This window comes from Trichomonas vaginalis, chromosome I, assembly GCF_026262505.1.
Source record: "Trichomonas vaginalis G3 chromosome I, whole genome shotgun sequence".
Lineage (NCBI taxonomy): Eukaryota > Parabasalia > Trichomonadida > Trichomonadidae > Trichomonas > Trichomonas vaginalis.
This window is the reverse complement of record NC_067203.1, coordinates 19,615,527-19,633,644: the sequence shown is the minus strand read 5'-3', so window position 1 is coordinate 19,633,644 and position 18,118 is coordinate 19,615,527. Positions and strand designations below refer to the sequence as shown.

Sequence of the window (18,118 nt, the reverse complement as noted above, 5' to 3'; positions counted from 1 at the left end):
ATTGGTTTAACAACGTTTATTTTTGTTGAACATTTTCACTTATTTCTTCCTCCTCTGTTTCATTTATTTTTAAAATCGGTTTCATTTATCATTAAATAAAAATTAGAATATAAGTGATGAAATATATTTTTTAATTAATATTAAATCAGAAATGGCGGCAGGATTCTTTAAAAAATTATGGGATGGAATTAAGAAAGCTGCGGGTTGGGTTTATAAAAAGATTATTAAACCTGTAGCAAACTTTTTGGCACCAGTAGCGAAAACGGCAGGAACTATCATAGGTGGAGTATTAGGTACTAAAGCAGGTAATCCGGCGATGGGAGCACAAGCAGGTAACACAGTTGGTGGAATTGCTGAAGGAATACTTAATAAAATAGGAGGTAGATAGTGGAAAAATAAATTATTTTTATCTTAGTATCGGTTGAAGTCTTTGATAAACTTTTTCTCCTTTATTTAAAATTTCTCTTATTGGGGCAGCTTTTGGTGTTATTGATTCAGCAACGTCACTAATTGCTTCTTTATTCTTAAATATCCAATTTGCTCCCTTCTTCAATGTTTCCCAAACTTTATGCGCTCCTCTTTTTACTTTATCCCACAGTTTCTTAAATATACCTGCAGCCATAGTTGATTATTTCATTAAAATTAAAAATTCATTTTCATCTTTTAATTTTGATTTTTTATTTATTAATAAATGACGACTAACTATTTGGTGCCAAACACTAAACCGATTAATGGAAATGTGTTTCATTCATTCGAAAAGATAAATGAAATATTCGCAAAGAATGACGGTAGAAGATATTATAGAGAACTTGAAAGTTCATGCTATGACTCTGATGCTCCATATTTTGATGATAAACAAACTCATTTAAGAATTACAAATCCAGCTCATGATGTGAACCAATTAGGTGACACATATATTAAACGCAAAGTTAAAGCAACTCTAGTTTCAAATAAAGCTTTCACATGTGATGCCGCTTTTAAATGCATGCGTTTATTCGTTGGTTACAAATCATCAAATCAAAGCTTTAAACAATTAGAAGTAGAAACTGAAAGAGGTGATGCCGGTTATCTTCAAATGGATTGCGCCCGTGAATCTTTCGCATTTGCAACATATAAACCAAAATCAGAAAGGAAAGTTAAAAAGTTTGTTCATTCGTTATATAATAATGTTCAAAAATATGATAACTCAGTATGTGGTAAATATATTGACCCTTCAGAAGTTTTCAAGAACGCAAATGAAGAAGTTGATATCACTTTTGATATGATTATTCCGGTAAATGATTTGTTAGCATTTCAGGCGTTCGATGGTTATCCTAAATCATTTGGTGAAATCATTCTTAAATATTATGTTTTCAGGGATACTTTAGTATTTTGTCAGGTTGACCCGTTAAGAGTTGCTGATTTACAAAATTACGTTTATGAAAAGATAACTGATGAAAATTATGAAAAGATTATGAATCATGTTTATAAATATGATCGCAAATTCCAACAAATCGGACTTCCTGCCAAATTAATTACAAGCTTAGCCGCTACATCTGCTGACGCAACAGTTGATAACGTTATTATTTCATGCACAAAGATGGAAGTTTTAGAGGATAAATGCATTACACCAGGATACGGTTTAATTGAAGAATCAGTTAAAGCAATACCACGTTTATTCAGTAAGGAAGATCCATTCATGATTCCAGCTCAACATATTGACGTTCGTTCACTAAATGGAGGTTGCATCACTCCTGAAGGTATCAGCTCAGATTTCTCATACGCTCTTCATAATGTTACAGATGTTGTGTTAACATTTCCGAAGAATGCAATGCAAAGAACAGTTTTAGAAAATCCAATGCTTCGAGGTCTTCAGGTCACTATAGATTCCAGAAACTTCCCCGATCAAGCGATGACAACAGTGGGTGACATATTCTTTACACGTATGCTTCAAGCTTCTGATTTAGATGGAGTGAATGAATGCACAGAAGAATACGAGGACTCATTAACTAGACCACTGAATGCAGATGATGGCACGCCATTAGCTAGAACATGGAAAGACCAAACTTCATTCTTATGCACTATTCCAGTTCAACGTGATGGAGCGGGTATATTCTTTGATGGATTAGAAACTTTCAACTCACAAGTTACAGTACAAGTGAAAGCTTATCCAATCATTCAGGGTGAAAATGACACTTACTGTTCAAAGGTGACAAATCCTCCTCAGGTTTGGTTTACTAGGACTACATATTGGACATGGACACCGGACGAAGGTTTGAAATATCATCCAACAGGTACACCACCACAGTATAGAAGTTCATATGATGAAATATTGATGAATAGAAATGTTTAAAATTATAAATTTATTTTTGATTAAATGGATTTAAATTCATCCACCCCTTATGAAGAATTAGCGGGAGTATATAATACATACGTAGATGATATGATTAATGAAGCATTGAGTGATAATAGAAATGCTCTATCTAAGGAAAAATTAATGAAAATTCCATATTCTGAATGTTACTTAAATTCAATCACTGCAGCAATTGGTAAACAAAATAAAGGTAAAACATTAACGATATTAAAACAAAATTATCATTATTGCTAACACCTCCCCCCATTCACTTGTGTTAATTTATATCAACCGTTCAGGTTCACCTTCAGATGATACATTTGAATCTTTAAAGCATTTAATCAAAATTCCCAATTATTTATTTATCACAAGAAGAAGCAGAAGATTATTTAAAAAACTTTTTAATGTATAAAAATTATATAATACAATCAAGAAGCAAGGATTAGAGGATAAAATTATTGATAAACAACGGGATGAATTATTTGAAACACTTTCTATTTCAAATTTTGATAGAGAATTTTTGCATTCACTCATTTTTCTAGATGATGCAGTGAAATCAAAACTAATAACAAATGAGAAATCATATTTTAATCAGTTATTAACTCAATGTCGACACATTCAGTGTTCATTCTTCATGGCTGTTCAATACTTCAAAGCATTAAGCACAAACATTAAATCAAATCTATCAACACTTTTTCATTTTCAGTGGGTTTAGTCGTCAACAGTTGAACGTTATGCTTTATCAAGTGAATTTACCAATGAGCATTAATGAACTTTACACACAATATCAGCAATTAGGTGAACATGGAAAAAATAATAGTTGATTTAAATAAAGGAAGTGTTAAATTTGATTAACTTTTTATAATTAATTTTTATTTTTTATTTATAATTAAACATGACAGAAATAGCAAATCTTCTACAGGTTCCATTAAAACAAGGGACAAACAAAAAGGGTACATATAATAGAACTATGAAAGTTCCTGATGGAATGAAAGAATTAGTTCATATTGTTGCTGGTCTTCAAAAAGATGTTAAACAAATGAGAAACGTTTTAACATTACCAGAAGCTCAAGCATATGCCAAAACGTCATGGTCCAAATTGGGAAGCACACGAAGCAGACATTACGGGTCCAAATGGAAAACCTGATGGTATAAATGAAGTTTTCGTTACTGATGGTCAAGGTAATGTTAAAGTCATAAATGGTTATAAATTAACTATATCTGATTATCCTAAACGTAAAATATATAATGAACGTTTATCCTATGCAATTTGATGAAAATGGAAAAGCTGTTAAACAATACATTGGAGAAGGTGAAAATGGTCCAATTAATTCATACCGTCGTAATCCATATTCTTATTTCAATGAAGAATTAAATGCTATTGAAGAGGACTGGATGATTACCACGATATTCTAACCAGTTTGATGGTCAATATGCAAATATTAGACCTGAAATTTCAGCTAAGAAATTCTTTAAAGTTGCTTTATTCGATCCAGTTTTCGCAAATGTTAAAGATGAACTTAAACAGCAATTCCAACCAATTATAGTAGCAAGAATTGCCATCAGGTGCTTTATCTCAAGCATTCAAAGATTTAATTAAAAACCATTATATCAGCAACGAGGTTTAACTTATGATTTAGTTAAGGAATCAGATAAAAGAAAATTTGAGAAATCAGATGATTATAAGAATGCAATTAATGAATATATTCGGTCTATTAATTTCGATGAAAATGCTAAAAATCAACTTCATGAACAAATACAGGAATAATAGATTCAAAAGTTCCAGCAAAATAAAAGTTTAAATATATTTTTTTTATTCGATTATAAATGAGAAGACGTTTCACTAGTCAAAAGAACACTAACGCAAAAGCAGAGATTACGGTTGGTTATAACGTAAATGATGATAAATCACGAATTATTCAAAATGTTAAAGTTAATGTTAGCCCCGAATTAACAAGGTCAGCAACTCAACCAAATTTATTAACTCGTGACTTACCGAAGAATGAGGAGAATGAAGAAAAACCATGAGAATGGAGACCCAATCATTTTATCTGAACCCGGTAAAGAACCTGTTGAAATTCCCACTTATCCAACATACCCCCCACCTCTTTCATCAAACATCGAGAACCCATATAAAATAGACATTAATTCTGAATTAATGAAAATTTACCGTGATATAATAATTAATAATTATGATTCAATAATAAATTTAATTGATCAACCCGGTTTAATTATTTTACCTTATGAATCATTAATTCACATTATCGCCATTCTTTGTGATGTTCAAGATTCAGACGTTAAGATTCAATTTTTCATAGATGATGAGGTTTCATGCTGCGGAACAGTTGCAAAAATAAATCCTATAAAGGATATTAGCACAATTAAGATATCAAAGAACGGAACAACAACTGAACTTCATTTAACATATAATGATATTTATAATAAAATAGTTGATGAATATAAAATATCACTTGAAAAATTCTTTGTTAAGGCTATTTAATATTCAAGCATTAACATTATCGAATAATAATCCTTTGAATCATAATCAATAATAATTGACCTTTCACCAGTTTCTATCGTTTGTTTTATTTCTTTTTGTTCCCCACTATCCGGATCGGTCATTGTAATTGTTTTTGTTATAGTATCAGTTTTATCTTTAACTTCAATCTTTTTTCCATCGGGATATTTAAGTTAGTATACATATCATGTGTACGGAGGCACTGCGTTCCACCGTACCCATTATATGTGAATTTGACACTTTACGAAACCGTTAACGTATATTTTACAACACAAACGACAACACTAACTTAACCTTAAATATTTACAAAGCCGCCAACCACTTCACCTCACTAACGTTTTCACAAACAACTTCACTAATGTAAAAAATAAACGTTCTCACTTACAAAAGTATTGCAACTCTTCCCATTGCTGTGCTTCACACAATAGTTCATATTCTTCAGTATCGCTGCTGTCGCTCCAATCGTCAGAGTCAAAGTCACTGTCAAAATAAATGTTAGTAAGTTTTGACAAAGCTAATGAAACACGTTTACCGTTTGTATCGTATGCTTGTATAAACTTTCCATTCTTCATTCCTTCATAAACGCTCAAACTAACTTTACCCTTTCTCCCTCGTATCTGATAGAATGTATTTTCACGAGGAACGAAGAACAAATTCTTGAACTCATGACCGTTGTAGTTTGTTATCTCAATAGTTTTCGTCATTTATATAAAATTAAAATAAAAAATAATTTTAAAAAATAAACTTAAAAGCTAATGATATCACCACCCTCACACGTATGAAAACATAGCACAAAAATAAATTTAGGGTAGAAGGTTAGATCTAACCCGATTTCTAACCTCTTTTCTACCCTGTTGAATTCATTGCTTTATAACTCTCTTCCTTTCTCCAACTCTTCTAACTTCTTCCTAAGTTTAGCAATGTTGTCCTCATGAAGTTTAATCTTTCTCAAAATTCCTTCTTTATCTAATGGTTGCTTTATCTTTCTAAACTGAACTCTACCATCCTTCATAGTATGAATGTAAAAACCTTCTGGAATAGTTCCTGATTTAATGTATTCTACCAAGAACTTTTGTTTCATTGCTTCAGTGACTTTATTTGTCATTTCAATCAAATAAAAATTTTAATATTAAATAAAAATAACGTTATTTTTTCAGTAAGGAAACGCAGGAGTTTTACGATTTATTTGAGGAGTAGGTTCTGGTTTAAATGTTGGAGTCGGTTTAGGAGTTGACTTTTGAACAGGAGTTTGTACTTCCATAGGTTCAGGAGTCATTGAAGGTGTTGTTTGTGAAGGCATTGGTTTTGACGTTGGTTTTGGCGAAGGTGTCGGAGTTTGTTTAACTTCAGCTACTTCAGTATTATTTACAACATTTGCTTTATTTCTTTTCAACATCATTACTGCTCCTGCTGTAGCTAGCAAACCTAGTGGGAGACCATATCTTATATAGGGACTTGACCAAATGCTATTTTTGACAGGAGCTGGTGGAACACCTAACCTTGGTGAAACTGCTCTTTGCCATTGTGCAGCTCGTAAGAAATATTCAATAGGTGCTCCATAATCGTTTGGTAAAGTTTGTTTCATAGATGGTGAAGGTTCACGAGAGCTTGATGAAGAACTCATTTATAAGCTTTAAAAATAAACGTTCATCCTTTATTCCTCACTGTCGTCAGCTGCTAAGTTATAGTCATCTAATCTTATTATTGGTATGCCTGACTGTCTTACTTGTATGGCAAAGCAACAATCCCTCATAAATCCAATAAGTGGCTTTGGTACGTTTTCAGTTGCTAGTTCAATAGGTCCTTTAACAGACAATTTGTATGTTATTGGAGCAGTAGATGTTTGACCTTGCTGGAAGCAAAAGTCCACTTCTGTTGGAAAACCACATAAGAAATGTGTGTTGTCATAGCTATCCCATTTATGTTCCACACTACCATCATCCACCAATGACCTCATAACATCTTCATTAAATCCTATCATATCATTGTTTGTATTGCAGGCGTTCGCAACCATTTCATAAAATACAGGTCCATATGATTTTTCAGGTTCTGCAGGCATATTTCCATAAGCTCCCATGGAAAGCTGAAGATATTTAAACTTAGGGTTCTCAAAATTAACATAATAGTTGTCTTTCTTTCTAAATAGTGCCCAAATACTTTTAACATTAATAGGCGTATAAGCTGCTGTAAATGTTGCACTTGAACTATCTGTATTCTTTGAGAATGAACCGTCCATAGGAATCCAATCCATAACTTTAACAGGAAAACATAAAGCCTCGTTTGTATAATGTTCTACAAGTTCTGTATAAATGTTAGGGTCTAAAGAGAATGACTTTGGATGAATGAAACATTCATTAAAATCCATCTTTATTCGAAATAGTTGCTGGGTTACAGTTGTAATAGTAACTGTTCCACTAGCTTCTACTGCCTTCGTTATCATAGTGAATGGTTCATTCCATGGAACAAATTTATTTGTCGGTGGATTTGAATCTGAAGCAAATGCAACTTTAAGAGTTGGATTGAAAGCAATGATATCATTTACAGATATAGATGTGCATTGTAAGGCGTCGCTACTGAACTTTACTTTAAGCTGAATGTTACCAGCAAATGCAGGAATAAATCTTATAGCTTCTAATGGTAAAAACTTTCTAACAGGAATTCTTAAACGAAGCTTAAAATCAAATGATTTTCCTGCTGTAATTGGACCACTAACAATTTGTCCTGTTCTGCATGTTCCCGAATGACTCCATACATCTTCATGTCGAGTCTTTGAGAAAACATCTACTTTCTTTATTTGTTCGGTAGTTTGTGAGTTTGAAGTTATATATGCTTCTTCTCTTGCGTTGTCTTGAGAATATACGATACGACCATTTGCAAGGATTTGATATCCAGCAACTGCATAGAAAGCGTCATCGAAACCAATCCAAAATCCTGGTGGGTTTGTTTTATTGGAACCTGAACCAATTTCTTTATCTACAATAAATTGACCTTCCATTTTATACGTAATGAATGTATTGTAAAGGTCCAACATATTTTCACCAGGAGGTGAGAGATTGAATGTTACCCATGTGTTATCTTTAGCAGTTCCAGGTTGTGATGGAATCTTTGCGTCAGAATATTTTCTATTAGTGTCACCAATTTGAACTGCATTGTCTATGATATCGAAATATGAGCGAATCTGATGAATATGCTCTGCTGGAGTAAATTCGTTTAACTGTTCGTTCTGCATGTCTTTGATTCGGATAAAAATATATATTTACTTCATTATTCTCACTCTTCTTCTTGGCATTCGTGGTGGAAGTTGTTTCTTGACATTTTCAATGAACTGTACATTCTCTTTTGTCTCAACTTCTTTCACTGGTGGGTCAGGGTTCTTTGACTCGGTTTGTTTTTCAATGAAATTCACGAACTTTGCAATAAGCTCTTGGTTCGTTATTGAAAGAACATCTGGCTTCTTTTCTTCTGGTTCTTTTGGTGGCTCAGTTTGAACAGAAGGTTTTATATGGGCTTCGCCCTCGGTGCCATGCACCTTAATGTTGTCGCTTTCTGCATTCGCTAATGGAACCTTTCTTTTTCTTACGTATATTTTACCATCTTTACTCTGACTTACATAATAGAAAGGATGTTGTATTCCTCTTGCGTCATTTAATATAATAGACTCTCGCTCTGATTTTGACAAGCTCATTTTACATCGGTTAAAGTTTTAATTTTGTTTTTTATCTGCAGTCAAATGACTCAGACAAGCCCTACGGACAAGACCCAAGGGGTCATAGATTTTGAAGCATTGAAGAAAGAAATTCGCGAGCAAATTTTATCCGAACTGAAGGAACAAAAACAAGAACAAAAGCCAGAGAGACCAAAGAGAAAACTTAGTGAAAAACAACTTGCTGCATTAGCTGCTGGAAGACAAAAGAACCCAAGACTACTGGCGAAAAAAGCTAGAGAAGAAGCTGAAGCAAAAGCTAAAGAAGCTGAAGTGAAGAAAGAGTAAATGGTTTATTTTTATCCGAATTAAATGTATAGACAAATACCTTTAACTGTTGCGTTCAGTAGTGAAAACCCTGACGTCAAAATAAAGGGGAACAGAGTAACGTTTAAGTTTCCAACAGACTGGATTGTGAACATAAATGAAGAGAAGTACATTGGCATAACATCTATGTATATAACACGTGCTTTCAGAAAGGTTGACTTTATACTTCAAGTCGAGATAGAAAATGACGAACAGTCTTTAAGCGCCCAAAACATTCACATATACAAATACTTTAAAGACGATACAACATTGTTGCAATGTATGATTTCATTTAATGAGATGTTCGAGAAAAAGTTCAACATTGAAGTACAAACTTTACAGCCTTTACGTGAGTTTCTTGCACAACTGAAGGAAGAAGGTAGTCGGCCACAACTTATAGACTTTCATTATGAATTTAATGAAAATGAAGATGGAACACATGACTGTCAATTCATTGTATTCTCACCATTCAATGAAGTCGCTAAAGAGAAAGAAAATCCATTACGTATAAGATTTCAAATCTCTGAACCAAGTGATGATTTCAAGAATGTTTTCAATTATGATGCAATGCTTCCGAGGAAAAATGAATTTTCAAAGATTGTAACACCTGGCATTTGGGATAGAAAGCAAGCTATATTATATTCAAACTTAAGTAAGGGAGTTGAAAATGAGTTCATTGGTCATACAAGAACTTCACCACTTCCTAACCCTAAATACTATAAATTAACTGGCTTCAATCGTGAGTTTTGGATAGACATGTTCTCCACTCATGACCATAACTGCCCAGTGTTCTTACCTCCAGACCATAAGGACTGTCTCTACATTGAAGCACAACTCTTAAACTCTACCATCGCAGTATTGTAAATGACCACATGGGCTTCGCCCTTGCCGCTAGCGGCTTATTTTTATCATGAATGGTCTCACTGCTGACAAAAATAAATGACCTCAGAACTTCAACTTACGAATAAAGCTTGTTTTAGTCGTTATTGAGAAGTTAAACTTTTCAGCAAAGCAAGGACTAGAAGACTTACATAAGTCAAATCCAATCTCTTGACCATCATGAAGTGCTTTGTAAAGTTTCATTAAACTGAACTCAGAGTCTTTGTCAAATTTTCCTTGCGGAACCATTAAACCTTTATCTTCATCATAGAAACACTGAACAGAGTCAGGAAACATTCATTAGCGGTTAAAGCAATAACATCTTGCTTCACGCCTTTCATTCTGCAGTGAAATGCAACTTCATTTAAATCGTTAGTGAGTAAGTCTATGTAGGTCTTCTTTCCACAAAATATTGACTTGTATGCTAAACTTTGTTTTCCAGGTGTTATTTCTGCGAAGTCACTATGAAAGACCAAGGTTTTTACCAATGAGAACTCTTCCATAACGTTTCTCAAACTCTTCAGCTAAACGAGGGATATCTTCATTGTAGAGATGCATACTGTCGGTATCGCTATAAATGATGTCCATTCCTAAGTCTTCAGCAGTACAGAATACTTCACACATTATTCTCTTCGACATAGATAGAATATTAACACCAAGTGGACAGAAGTTAAAGTGTCTGCAAATGCTTTTTGTTAGCTTGAAAATAGTTTTATCTGAACCATCCAAACCTTCGAACTTCACTATATGGTTGTAATTTCTTATAGCATATCTTATAGCATCTTTGTCATTTACTATGTTATTTTTGACTCAATAGGAGATAGAATAGTTTTGCCATAAATGCTGTTCAGAATGAGTTTTATAATTTCTTGTAAGGGGTTTTCTTCTTTCTTATACTTTAACCTTAACTCAAACAACTTCTTTACTTCATCTCTTATTCTCATATCTCTGTTTCCATCGTAATAGTATCCTTGCAACACTTCACCTTTGACACCTTGATATTTTATGAGGTCTTGTAATGTTATATGGTCAACATACATTAAACAGCAAGTGTTTGAACTTCTGGGAACGTTAAGTTCTGGATTTAGTTCAGGGTCACAAACTATTAAAGGAAAGTGTCTGGGTATGCCAATCTCTGTTATCTTAATGAGAACAAAGAAGCCTGACATAAACTTTTCACCAATGGTTCCTTTTGGTTCGTCATCGAATAAATGTCTCATGAGATACTCTGTGCTTAACATCTCATCCTTCAATACTTTTGGAATACCTTCTAAAGTATATAAAGTCTCGCTATAGCTGAGGGATATAATGAAACAGCGTCGAAGTCAGCAATGAGTTTCTTTTCGCTCTTTTGTTTAATGTTATCTGACAACATACATCTTCCACCTTGAATACAGCGTGAAATAAATTCTCTTGGTTTATTTGAGAGGTCATATAAATTTCCATTCGGGAAGTACACTCTGTTCTCAAATAATTTGTTAGCAATAGAACAAATACTAACGTAGTCATAAACGTTTAAATCAAACTCTTCAATAAGTCATTGCGGAACTTTACAAAACCTTCTCTTAAAATTCTTACATCTTGTTTGCAATAGAATGTGCTATACTTTTCTAAGTGAAGTGGTTTTTCATCTATTCTGCAACCTTTGATGGAATCTATGTTCTTCATGAATGTATCTGCATCCTTGACAAACTTACATGCTTCAAAATGACACCAGTTCTGTTGTCATTTGCTAACAAAACACTGCTGTAGTAGTTATATGGAAATACTTCTTTCGGTCCTGTTTGTAAGTTAAACATAGCAGGAAATAGTTTAAGTTTCTTATTTTATAAAACTGTAAGAGTCTTTATAATAAACTTGCCCGTCCTTTATAATAAGCCAGTTATTTGCATTGTTCGTGAACCTTTAATGATGGGAGTTCCTTTCACTTCTGTCATGTGTCTTAAGATGAAGTTTATATCATAACTGAGGTTATGGAAATATATTAAACTCTTGTCAGGAAGTCGTTCCAAAAATTCTGTTGCACAGTTTGACCCCAAATGCTTTCACTCACTGAACCATCTTCACTGTCATAACAGATGTTAAAAGCTTTATGAAAGCCATCCGTACTACACTCAAAGTCAGCAAAGAAAACGTGCTCAGGAATGAACTTGCACTTATTTTTATTTACTTCTTTTGACTCTGCTTTCTTCTTCAGTTGTACACAATACTTTGGAGCATATGTCAAATCTTTAAATGGTGCAAGGTTCTGTTTATATAAGTCAGTCGTATATGTGAAAAGTTCTCCATAAGAAATAGGTTCGAAATATTTGCACTCCCACAATGTTTTCATAACATCCCATAACGGTGTTGTTCTATCATAACGAACTACATATTTGTTCTCTCTCTTTGTATAAATCTTCATCTGTTTCTCAATGTTCATTCCACCACACTCCTTCAAGATTTCTATATAGTTGCGAATGAAATATGTTGTCATTGGTAATCTTTCATTTAGCATGTAGTGGTCTTCAACAAGAAGTAAGTCAATAGTTCGAACAGTTTTACATTCTTTTGGTATATCTCTTTATTTCATTATGTCTTGAGTCATTGAAATAACCAATGGTAACATTAAATGCTATACCTGTTGCGTCAGAAATTTCTTGTACTTTACTTTGAGGAAAGTCTCTAACACGAATGACTTCTCTCATGTGGTCAATAGTTTCTTCATTTACTCCAGCCTGAATGCAAGCATAAACGAAACAATTGTCTTCTGTCATAAGTGTTGCAGTTCTTTTGTTCAGTTCATTGAAGATTTGGTAGCGTTCAAGATTTATAGGTAATGTGCAAAGATACTTCCAGAACTGACCGCTTCTCTTCTTATAAAACTTCTTTTCACCAAGGATTTCATTCCAGAAGTCATCTATATCTTGTTTATCTCCTGTTTGTTTAAGTCTGTTCAATAATCTTTTCTGTCTTTCTGTCAGTGTGCTTTCATCTCTATATGGTCGCTTCTTGGCTTTCCTTTCTTACATCTGACATCGTTAAGCCTTCATATTCTGTTAAATCATACATCTTTATTTCAGTAAGATTCTTTATGTTTGTCAAGAAGAAGTCATAGTGCATTTCAACAATACCTGCAGCATTTGCTTCTATCTCTGATATAAAGTTCTCCTTCAAGAGCTGATGTAGTAATGTTCCAATATTATTGAGGTTTAACGTAGAACATTCATACTTTCCACCAAGTTTATAACATACCATCCATCTTTGTTGGGAGTTTATTTTAATCTTCTCTAAGAGTCTCATGAAAACCTTACCGAAATGTTTGTGTAAGTAGTCTCTGTTTGGTTCATCTAAAGCTTCGATGTTAAAGTCAATGAGTCTATTGCCTGACTTCACATTTCTCTTCCTATTCTCTTCATCTTTCTTTAACCATCTCTCACCTTCTTTTGGTTTGTCGTCAATGGAACGAATGACATCGTTAGCTTTGCGAACTTGTTCTATAGCATTTTAAACATCTCTCTTCTCTGTTGTTTCAGTGTGTCATCTCTCTTTCGTGTTTCACCAACGTTTGCATTTGTTATGTCAAACATCTCTTGACGAACGTCATGAGAAAGAGCTTTACGAGTATGACCAACGTTCGCATTTGTTATGTCAAACATCTCACGCCTTACTTCATGAGGTATTGAACATCTATGATATAAGTCAATAGCAACGTCATTTAAAGGAAATGCTCTTGCATTTATGAACTCATGAATTCTATCATAAGTTATTTCACCATTGTAGTCATTGAGGATGTCAGCGAGTGCTTTTTTGTTTGTCGCGTAATGTTTTGCAACATCTATGTTAGCTTCTGTAAGAAGTTGTTTTATTTCCGAGTGTTCTAACTTAGACAACTTCCGATACATCTTTAGTAGGAAATAAAAAAATTTCTTAGAAAAAATTAGCTTAGATTTTTTAAGGCTAGTTTTAAAATATTTCGAACTTTTTATTATAATGAAACACATGCAAGATTGCAAGTTCTTTTCATACAATGCTCTCGCTACTGCCATCAAGAATGAGTTCAATGGTGCTTCAAATGTTAATGTTATCTTTAACAAGAAGTTTGTGAAAGAATCTAAGTTCGGTCAGTATGTCAGACCATTAGCTATTGTCATTGACCGCAAACGTTATACTTCACAAGAGTTAGCAGTAGTTTTGAAACAAAAGGTTTCTTCGTGAATGTCAAAGATACTCATTATACTGTCATAAAGAACTCTAACATTGACTTCTTCAGTATTGCTATGAATCTTTCCGAACAGAAAGAATATAAGAAAGGTGAAACAGTGTGAAATATTATCCTTCATCTCTGAAGACAATAACGAACAAAGATGTTATACAAAATTCTTACCAAAGGTTGAAGAAGCTTCTATTGACATTGACGAAGGAAGTGAAATGGTTGAAGAAATTGACCCTGACGTTATTTAAGCAAAAAATATATTTTTGGTTAGTCTTCATATCAATATTTTACAACAATTCCCCAATGTATAAACTTTTCATACGCTTTTTCATAAGCTTTATATACCTTCAGAAATTTTGCATAATCTTTAGAAGCATTTAGATATTGTTTAAATGCTTTATATCCCTTCAGAAATTTTGCATAATCTTTTACATGTTGTTCGTTCTCTTCTTCTGTCATGAGTTCCGAATATTCTAAATTCATGTTCTTTCATATGAGATAAATTTTATAAAAAATATAGCTTAGATTTTTTTATTCTTCCTCTTTGAAGTTATCGAAATATTCTGTTATTTTTTCCTTCAGTAGCGGTAAGTCTTCTTTGAATGTAAGTATTGTACAACCTCTAATATCATAATGTGTTTGAGGAAGAGTATTTTTGACAATTTCCTTTATTTGCTCATTCGGAGTCATTGAAATCGGTAAGTTTTCACGATAGAACCAGTTTCTGTCAGATTTATATATTTTAGCGAGGTCATAAAAGCTCTTGTTGTTTCTTCTGACTAAATGCAACATAACCATATCTTTATCTTCTTCTTTCTCCAACTCTTCAGTATATATCATATACTTATAACTCTTTTCCTTTCCTTTTGGTACTGAACGCGGTATTCTTTTCTGTATGCTTTTGTCTTTGGATTCAATGACTTCATCTTTTGCTTGAAGTTTCTTTTCCATCTCTCCACGTTCTGCTTTATATAGTTCATCTAACATCATGAAAATATAACAAGCATAACGAGGTGAAGCCCACATTGCTACAGCATTTACTAAAAGTCTATGAACATAATATCCTTTCAAACAGGAGCCAAATTCTTGCGATTTTCGTACGGAATCTTTCTCTCGGTTTTCCGAGGGAAGCAATCATATGAGGAAATTCTTCTAAAATTCTTTTGTCTGTTGGTTTTCAAACAATGATATGCTTGCTTTGTAGAACGAAGAGCATTCATTATACTTTGCATTTGGTACATGTCATCTTTGACCGAACGAATGAGGCGAAGTTGTTTGTTATACTGTATGTACTCGTATTCTTCATTTATAGCTTCATGGACTATAACTGTTGTTGTGTTCTCTGTTGTTGACATATCTGTTCTTACATACAAAATAAAAAAATAAATAAAAATAAAACTAACTTTATTTTTCTGTGTTAAAGAAATGTTAAAAATAAACGCTTTACATGTATTTTTCAGCAACTTCGTCAAATAATTTTATAGCTTTATCTATCTCATCTACTTCAAACGTTTCTTTACCTTTCATGGAGCACCTACCTTTTTCAAAAACTTCAAGTAGTTCTGTTTCTCTGGCAGCTCTCATATCATTAACGAACACAACCTTGACTCTATTGACTGTACTGTCATATCTTTGAGTTATATTATATGTTCTTCCTATCTTATATCTTTTTGTATTGAAGTCCTTCGGTTTCTGAACGATGTAAAGTAAGCCTTCACTGCAACGTTCTGAGTCGAATGAACCATAAGTTATGAAGTTATATTCCAACAACTGGGTCTAACCATAACAAAACTATTGGTATAAGACTTTTGTCTATAAGATATGCTCTTGTTCCATGAAATGCTACTGATATCATAAGCTCAGGATTTCTTGTCAAAATTTTCTGAGTTGAAGCATTTCTAACCCAGTCGTTTGTTTTCTTTCCAGATGGAGATATAATGTCTGACAAAGAATATTTGTTGTATTTCTTTGAGTATCTTACGTTTAAATCACCTATTCTAACCACTTTGGTGTCATTGTCTATATTTCTAACTGTTTCAAACTCAATGTTTGTCATTACTGTCTTTACATACAAGATAAAAATTTTTCTTAGAAAAAAATTAGCGTTATTTTTCTTTCATAAGGAAATGTCAAAACTCATGAATTTTCGTGAATTTCCTTAAGTTAGAAAAAATAATGTTTATGTTAGCATGTTAGATCTAACACGTTTTCTAACCACTTTTCTAACATAACTATTTACAAGCGTTTTACATGGTATATGTTGCGATGGTTCATGACTTTAAACAGTTTTGTAGCTTCTATTTCTTCACGAAGAATATCAAAAATTTTAACTATGCCGAAGGTTTCTTTATACTTCTTCTTGACATCAGATAATAGGAAATCGTCAGCTGTTGGATAGTTTTTGTTCAGAAATGCTAACATGTCCATTTTATCTTCTGCTGGTTTCTCTACTTCTTTCTTTAAGTCAGCATAGTCGTTTCTCATACGTTCTATCTCTTTGACAGAATAGTTATATTTCCTTATTGCTGCTTTACATTTTGAACATTGTGGGTTCATTTTTGCGTTATACATTGAAATAAAACCAGCTAGAACAACTAAGGCGTCAATGGTTTTCTTTAACTCAGAATATGTAGGTCTGATTTGTTCGTTCCATATTTTACATCTTTTATCTTTATCTCTTATCTGCCATACACATTCAGCAACTAATGAAACAAAGTTGTCGTATGTCTTAAACTCCCCAGATTTATATATGTCAGAGATGTTCTTATATACCATGTCGCAATCTTTGTCCATAACTTTATGGTTGCAATGATATCCTAGAAACTCATAGTTTACTTTACGTATGAACTTCTTTATTTCTACTGAATCAGTTAGTTTCACTTCTATTTCATCGAATTCATGAATAGTGAGCTTTTGTTGTTGGATTTCAGGCAATTTGGGTAAATGGTCAATAATGTCCTGCATGTCATAAAGATACTGTTCATTTGTTTCATCTTTCGCACTACAGTCTAAATTACTTGTTAAAAGTTCTTGCTTAATTCTTTGTATTTCTGTCTCAAAAGTATATGAAGAAGGAATGAAGCTTTTCATCTCTACTAACATAGATGTTGGATTCATAACTAAAGAGTTTGGTGAAGTTGTTGTTTGAAGTGTTGTAGAACCTATTGTTGAAATCATATCTTTACATACAAGATAAAAATTTTTCTTAGAAAAAAATTAGCGTTATTTTTCTTTCATAAGGAAATGTCAAAAATTCATGATTTTCGAGAGTTTTAGACCATGTTAGAAGAGTGATTAGAAAACGTGTTAGATCTAACATGCTAACATAAACATTATTTTTGGTGTAAATAAATGGTACCATTAATGATATCATGACTGTTCTCGTTCATGTCTGATTTACATCTAATGAAAAAGTTTAGAAGAATTTTCTTATTCTTTCTGGCTTATTTTTGTCTTTCCAGTACTCCCGCTCTAATGGTCCCAGATGTGTTGGCTTCGACTCTCTCAAGTTCTTAGATGGTATAACATCTTCAACGCCTCCTTCATATCTTACTTTATAAGTGTCATCGTTTGTGTTATAGCCAAGTATTTCAATAACCACTCCTCGCTTTGCTTCGTCAATGGTTTCAGCAAGTTTGCCATTACTACTTTCAACTAATTTATGACGAGGGTAAAATGCTATGGAGTCGTCAGCAGCTTTTATAAGATATCCATTACCTTGCGTAGAGTCTACGATATAATAATTTCGACTTAACCTTAAACGTTTCTTTGTCAACGGTTTGTCGTCAAGAACTACACGAACTTTTGTACCAGGAATGAGGGTAAATTGTGTTGAATTTCTGATATTTTGTGTTTGGCTTCGTTTCTTTTGTATATACTTTTCTTCTTGTTGTTGTGTCATTGAATTTGGTGTATGTCCTGTTGTAGAATGTGTTGAGGAATTATATACTTCGAGAAAGTGTTTCATTGTTTCTTCGGTAAAGTCTCGCTCTTGATTTAAATCTCTGAGAGTCCTTATGAAGCGGTTTATGATGCCGAGTATGTTATGGTTATGGTCTTCAGTAGTGTAGTGAGTTATGTTATGCTTAATGAGAAATCTGTGATTTCATTGCTGAGGTATGCACTGTCTTGGTCTGATGTTAAAGTACTTGGGCTATGTTCTGCTACAAACTTTTGTAAAACTCT

The 18,118-nt window shown here is 33.1% G+C and overlaps 11 protein-coding genes and 3 pseudogenes across 14 annotated transcripts, besides 2 other annotated features; 4 read left to right on the top strand and 10 right to left on the bottom strand.

Moving 5' to 3' along the window:
* Positions 1–4,820: part of a mobile genetic element that runs on past the window's edge.
* TVAGG3_1015060 (uncharacterized protein) lies at positions 407–622 on the bottom strand (the record flags this gene model as incomplete). The annotated part of the gene is made up of 1 exon (XM_051254654.1): positions 407–622. The coding sequence occupies one exon, from the start codon at positions 620–622 to the stop codon at positions 407–409; it is 216 nt and encodes a 71-aa protein (XP_051080228.1).
* Positions 692–1,721, top strand: TVAGG3_1015050 (uncharacterized protein; the record flags this gene model as incomplete). Its single annotated transcript, XM_051254653.1, has 1 exon — positions 692–1,721. A coding segment is annotated over one exon (1,030 nt), but the record flags the coding sequence as incomplete, so codon positions are not given.
* Positions 4,821–5,021: 201 nt separating the features above from the next.
* Positions 5,022–18,118: part of a mobile genetic element that runs on past the window's edge.
* On the bottom strand, positions 5,719–5,955 carry TVAGG3_1015030 (uncharacterized protein; the record flags this gene model as incomplete). The annotated part of the gene is made up of 1 exon (XM_051254652.1): positions 5,719–5,955. One exon carries the CDS (start codon positions 5,953–5,955, stop codon positions 5,719–5,721), a length of 237 nt encoding a protein of 78 aa, XP_051080226.1.
* Positions 6,004–6,474, bottom strand: TVAGG3_1015020 (repellent protein 1 family; the record flags this gene model as incomplete). Its single annotated transcript, XM_051254651.1, has 1 exon — positions 6,004–6,474. The coding sequence occupies one exon, from the start codon at positions 6,472–6,474 to the stop codon at positions 6,004–6,006; it is 471 nt and encodes a 156-aa protein (XP_051080225.1).
* Positions 6,505–8,079, bottom strand: TVAGG3_1015010 (uncharacterized protein; the record flags this gene model as incomplete). The annotated part of the gene is made up of 1 exon (XM_051254650.1): positions 6,505–8,079. One exon carries the CDS (start codon positions 8,077–8,079, stop codon positions 6,505–6,507), a length of 1,575 nt encoding a protein of 524 aa, XP_051080224.1.
* TVAGG3_1015000 (uncharacterized protein) lies at positions 8,107–8,535 on the bottom strand (the record flags this gene model as incomplete). The annotated part of the gene is made up of 1 exon (XM_051254649.1): positions 8,107–8,535. The coding sequence occupies one exon, from the start codon at positions 8,533–8,535 to the stop codon at positions 8,107–8,109; it is 429 nt and encodes a 142-aa protein (XP_051080223.1).
* TVAGG3_1014990 (uncharacterized protein) lies at positions 8,581–8,841 on the top strand (the record flags this gene model as incomplete). Its single annotated transcript, XM_051254648.1, has 1 exon — positions 8,581–8,841. One exon carries the CDS (start codon positions 8,581–8,583, stop codon positions 8,839–8,841), a length of 261 nt encoding a protein of 86 aa, XP_051080222.1.
* Positions 8,866–9,723, top strand: TVAGG3_1014980 (uncharacterized protein; the record flags this gene model as incomplete). The annotated part of the gene is made up of 1 exon (XM_051254647.1): positions 8,866–9,723. One exon carries the CDS (start codon positions 8,866–8,868, stop codon positions 9,721–9,723), a length of 858 nt encoding a protein of 285 aa, XP_051080221.1.
* Positions 9,805–10,035, bottom strand: TVAGG3_1014970 (organellar and viral DNA polymerase type B; the record flags this gene model as incomplete). The annotated part of the gene is made up of 1 exon (XM_051254646.1): positions 9,805–10,035. The coding sequence occupies one exon, from the start codon at positions 10,033–10,035 to the stop codon at positions 9,805–9,807; it is 231 nt and encodes a 76-aa protein (XP_051080220.1).
* TVAGG3_1014960 lies at positions 12,852–13,622 on the bottom strand (annotated as a pseudogene). The gene has a single exon. A coding segment is annotated over exon 1 (771 nt).
* Positions 13,711–14,141, top strand: TVAGG3_1014950 (annotated as a pseudogene). Its single transcript has one exon. A coding segment is annotated over exon 1 (431 nt).
* On the bottom strand, positions 14,465–15,288 carry TVAGG3_1014940 (annotated as a pseudogene). The gene has a single exon. A coding segment is annotated over exon 1 (824 nt).
* On the bottom strand, positions 16,353–17,110 carry TVAGG3_1014930 (organellar and viral DNA polymerase type B; the record flags this gene model as incomplete). Its single annotated transcript, XM_051254645.1, has 1 exon — positions 16,353–17,110. A coding segment is annotated over one exon (758 nt), but the record flags the coding sequence as incomplete, so codon positions are not given.
* On the bottom strand, positions 17,349–17,900 carry TVAGG3_1014920 (integrase core domain containing protein family; the record flags this gene model as incomplete). Its single annotated transcript, XM_051254644.1, has 1 exon — positions 17,349–17,900. The coding sequence occupies one exon, from the start codon at positions 17,898–17,900 to the stop codon at positions 17,349–17,351; it is 552 nt and encodes a 183-aa protein (XP_051080218.1).